This window comes from Gossypium raimondii, chromosome 9 (assembly GCF_025698545.1).
Source record: "Gossypium raimondii isolate GPD5lz chromosome 9, ASM2569854v1, whole genome shotgun sequence".
Taxonomy (NCBI): domain Eukaryota; kingdom Viridiplantae; phylum Streptophyta; class Magnoliopsida; order Malvales; family Malvaceae; genus Gossypium; species Gossypium raimondii.
Window position 1 is genome coordinate 29,033,403 of NC_068573.1, and position 4,840 is coordinate 29,038,242.

The following is a 4,840-nucleotide window of genomic DNA, read 5'->3' on the forward strand; positions in this document are numbered from 1 at the left end:
AAAAGTATAAAAATATTTTTAAAATTTAAAAAATTAATTAAATGTTAACATGTCATGTGGCAATCAACATGTATGCCAAGTCAAGAAAATTAACAAATATTAATTTTTCATCTATTTTAGAGGTGATTTGATAAAATACAAGTCCAAGAATTAAAAATGTGAAAATTAAATTAATAACTAAAATAATTTTTATAAAATTGAAAAGTCAAAAAGTTATTATGCATTTAAAACACTTTTTACGTATTAAAATTTATTTATTTTTATTATAAAAGGAAATTAGAGATGAATCCCATCAATTTAATAAAAATCACATTTATGATTTTATTTTCTTCAATAAATACACACCAATATCATATACATATATCCAAATCAAATTATTATAATCCTTTATGAGAGTAATGTAAAAAAAAAAGCCTCACTGAATCTTAACTCGATTAATATTAGTATAATTGTTAGAATCTTAACTTGATTGGTATTAACATAATTGTCAATACAAGAGAAATTAAGTTCAAGTGCGTGGAGTTAAATAGGAACTATGAGTAGTTTTAGATTTTATATAAAAGAAAAGTTAAAAATAAAAATCTAATTTCACCTTCATGCTCTTTGGTTTTTAGAATTCAGTCCTCTTCTTTGAAGTTAAGAAATTCACTCCATTTACTTGGTCTAAATATTAAAGTCTATGATTTCACTAAAAATAAAGTCTATTTGATAGTATTGCTAATTGACTTTTTTAGAAAAAAATTGAACATTTATTATGAATTGAATTTGAAATTTTAAATAAGATGTTTGAATATTTAGATTTAATAAAAATTAATTGCATTTTAAAATTTTTGAATGTTTATAAGTACAATCAAAGTACAAATATAAATATACGTATGAGTACCCATAAAATTTAGAATCAAACTATAACAGTAATATACTAAGAACTAGAACACAATGTAAAATCAAACAACTACAACTCAAAAAGACTAAGAACTAAGACCTACACATGGCAAGACTCGAAGATCCACAGATAAAATTACGCATGATGAGTTTTCAAGTCATACAAATAGAGGACTAAATTCTAGGAAATAAAAGAAAAGGACTAAATTGAAAATTTTGAAGAATGCAAAGACTGAAGGAAAAATTAAACAAAAAGGAAAACACAAAATACTTTCTAGACTTTTCTGGTAAATTTTTCCTCCAGAAAAAAATTATTCTACTTTTTATGACTAGTCGCCACATCTCCCATACATAATAAATACCAAATATATTTTAAAAATTAAATAAAAAGATCTAAAATATTACTATTTAATAACCATTTTGATATCAGAACATTGATTTTTCTAAAAAAGAAATTTAAAAAAAGAAAAGAAACAATTTAAAATCCCCCACTCTCTCTTCAGATTATCTCTTTCTTCCCCTGATTTTCACTAAAACCCTAGATTTATACTCACATCACTCCAGCCCCTGATTTAAAAACACAGCCTTTGTTTTAGTCAGTGTCGTTTTTTTGTTTCCCCAAAAGGTACCGTACAATGTCGGGTTCTGGTGGCGTTTCGATCGCGAGAAGCCGTGGCGGCGAGAGCCGGTTTTACAATCCGCCGCCGATGAGGAAGCAGCAACAACTGCAGCAACAGCAGCAGCAGCAGCAGATGACGACGACGACGATGCAGCGACGGGAACAAAGGCCGCCGTTGATTTCGAAGGGTTCGACGGAGAAGAGAACGGATCACGAGGATTGCGCCACTTTATTGCCGTCTTCTTCGTCTTCGTCGTCGTCGGCGAATAATAGCAGTAAAACAAATGATGATAATTCGACGAATTTGGATCGGTTCTTGGAGTTTACGACTCCTGTGGTTTCGGCTCAGTATTTACCCAAGGTAAAAAAGGGATCCCCAAATTTCGCTAATCACGAGATTTGAACATTGTTTCTTGTTGGTTATTTTTTAAAATATTTTGGTTCAATTATATATATTTGGGGTTCTCTGATTGGTTAAAATAATGGTCCACTGCTGTTTATATGATGAAATATGTGGAAATCTGGTTTTTAAAATGGTTAATAAATGTTACTGATTAGCTCAAATTAGTGCTAATACTGGAATTTACTTAATTTCTTTGTGAGAATTAAAATCCGGTGGTGAGTTGAAGAAATGGGTTTTATTTTATTAGTCAGAAAATGTAGGAAAATTGAAGAAGCTTTGCTAAACAACAGAAGATCAGATGACCCAAATCATTGAAAAATATGGAAATTTTGTTTCCTGAAGTGTTAAGCAGAATATGAAGTGTTTGATTTTTGTTCTTTTGGTGAATATTATTATTGATGAAATTTTAATGCTGGTTGATATTCTTTGCAAGAATCCAAACTAATAGAAATTGAAGAAATGAGTTTTGTTTTATTAGTCAGAAAACGTAGATAAACAACAGAAGATCAGACAATCGGTATCAGCGCAAAAATGTGGGATTATTTTTATCTGAATTCTGAAGTATTAAGCAAAATATGAAGTGTTTATTTTTATTTTTTTTAATGCTGGTGAATGTTATTATTGATGGAATTTTGGTTACCTTACAGACAAGCATAAGAGGATGCAGAGGGCAGGAGCGTGGACTGGAGTGTCCTCCATATTTTGCGCTTAAGGATTTGTGGGAGTCTTTTAAAGAATGGAGTGCATATGGAGCTGGTGTTCCGCTTTTGTTGAACGGGAGCGACTCTGTAATGCAATACTATGTCCCTTATTTGTCTGGCATTCAGCTGTATGTTGACCCATCAAGACCCTCCCCAAGGCAGAGGTAAAGCCATTTACACCTTATCGGGCGTCGTGTTGATATCCTATCTTTCTAGTTCCTTTCTTGACTGAGAATTTCCGATGTCCCTTTGGATTTTTAGGTGGTGACAGTTGGTGCGTATATCCTTTTTCAAAATTAAGAAACTGTAATTGGGTGATCAGGGTCACAGTTATCAGAAATAGTTTTCTATTAATTTGGAGAGTTGTGTTGCTCGAGTCTCACTTGATGGTTGAATGTTGTGTTGAGGTGGTTTACAATAGAGGTTGAAGTGTCAGTCGACGAGTTATCTTGAGTTGTGAATCATTAATCATAATTTTCAAAATGCGAGACTAATAGCATGCTGGTTATGTTGTTTCATTTTCCAATCCATCTTTGAACAGGATGCCTGGTGAGGAGAGTGATACTGAGTCATCGAGGGAAACAAGTAGTGATGGTAGTGATAGTGATTATGGAGTAGCAAGAAGAGCTAACAACATTGTCCCAGGTTCTTGGAATCAGCTGGATATTGCAGATGCAAATATTCAGAGATTGAATACACTGTCACTTAGAAATAGACCCTTTGGGGGTTCATCAAGTGATGAAAGTGATACTTGTAACCCTTTGGGTCAGCTTACTTTTGAATACTTGGAACATGATCAACCATTTAGTCGTGAGCCCTTGGCTGACAAGGTAATTCCTGTGTCCTTTGTTATACTAGCTTTTGTAGCTTGTTGTTCTGTTTCTAATAACTTTGCACCTTGCAGATCTCGGTTCTGGCATCTCAGTTTCCAGCACTGAGGACATATAGGAGCTGCGATCTGTCTCCTTCGAGTTGGATTTCAGTTGCATGGTATATTTCTCTTTCTAAATGATTGCATCAATGCTTATTATTTGTTGCAATGTGATTTTGAACCCGATTATGTCTGACAAATTTTCATTTTTTTTATTATTAATGAAGGTATCCAATATATAGGATACCGATGGGTCCAACTCTGCAAAATCTTGATGCCTGCTTTTTAACCTACCACTCTCTTTCTACACCCTTACCATGTAAGCATCTTTCTTTGTAATATGGTTGCATATCTGTATTATTTCTGCTTGATATTTTGTTTATGATGTGATTTCGATATTTTTTGGAGCAGGTAATGGCACGGATGGGTTACCTTTCCGTGGCTTTAATGTTAGGGAGTTTCATGATGCTGACATGTCCTTAAAGCTACCATTGCCTACCTTCGGACTTGCTTTCTACAAGTTCAAAGTTTCTGTTTGGAATCCTGATGGGGTTAATGAATCCCAGAAAGCTAATTCCCTTTTGCAAGCTGCTGATAACTGGCTTCGGCTTTTGCAAGTGAATCATCCAGATTTCAGGTTCTTTGTTTCCCACAATACATACTGGCGGTGAGCAGAGGTCAACCACTTAACTTGGAACAAAATCCCAGTATCTCAGCAGATTGAGCTCCAAACTGTCCCATCAGTGTTACGTCATACATGATATTGCACACCGGACTCGTAGTTCTTCCTCACAGCTGTTAGTGAAGATGCTTTATTTTGTACGGTTTGTTGTGGACACCGAATATGGATAGACATGAGATTCCGGTGATACTTCGGGCTCTTTATCAGCGTCATGGCCCTGAAGAGGTAGGATTCGATCCCTGTGAGTTGGTAATAAGTTTGTTCGGTGATGGTGATGATAATAATTTGTTTGATATTTGTATATAGACATAGTTGTGTCTTTCTAAGTTGGGACTGTGTAACATACTACTTGTACTAACACTTAGCTTTGAACCTGGATCTAAACTATTAGTTTTTCCTAGTGAAATGAAATCACACATTAGCTCCTACAGGCATGTGTCTCACTGGGGTATGGTTACTTTTTTTCTTTTTAAAATATTTCCGGAGATAATATTTTCATATATCTATTGGTTCAACACGATATGGGTGGGCATTTCTCTCAATCAAAATGAAGACGATCACCGTGCTTGTTGCAATACCATGAACGTGATGTTGGGGTGAACAACTGTTCTTGCTCCCGGAAATGTCTTGGTTGGAATGTGATTTTGATGTTCCGTCCTGTCTCATTGTTTCGAAAACAAAT

At 34.3% G+C, this 4,840-nt stretch overlaps 1 protein-coding gene across 1 annotated transcript; it reads left to right on the forward strand.

The window, feature by feature from the left end:
- The first annotated feature begins 1,315 nt into the window (after nucleotides 1–1,315).
- LOC105798874 (uncharacterized) lies at nucleotides 1,316–4,586 on the forward strand. Its single transcript, XM_012629105.2, has 6 exons — nucleotides 1,316–1,862; nucleotides 2,552–2,769; nucleotides 3,147–3,435; nucleotides 3,510–3,595; nucleotides 3,704–3,795; nucleotides 3,888–4,586. Exons 1-6 carry the CDS (start codon nucleotides 1,518–1,520, stop codon nucleotides 4,145–4,147), a joined length of 1,290 nt encoding a protein of 429 aa, XP_012484559.1. The 5' UTR covers nucleotides 1,316–1,517; the 3' UTR covers nucleotides 4,148–4,586.
- Nucleotides 4,587–4,840: the final 254 nt, after the last annotated feature.

Coding starts and splice junctions, on each gene's coding strand:
- LOC105798874 (XM_012629105.2), top strand. CDS start 1,518: ATGTCGGGTTCTGGTGGCGTTTCGATCGCGAGAAGCCGTGGCGGCGAG. Junction 2,770..3,146: donor AGACCCTCCCCAAGGCAGAG/GTAAAGCCATTT, acceptor ATCTTTGAACAG/GATGCCTGGTGAGGAGAGTG. Junction 3,436..3,509: donor GTGAGCCCTTGGCTGACAAG/GTAATTCCTGTG, acceptor TGCACCTTGCAG/ATCTCGGTTCTGGCATCTCA.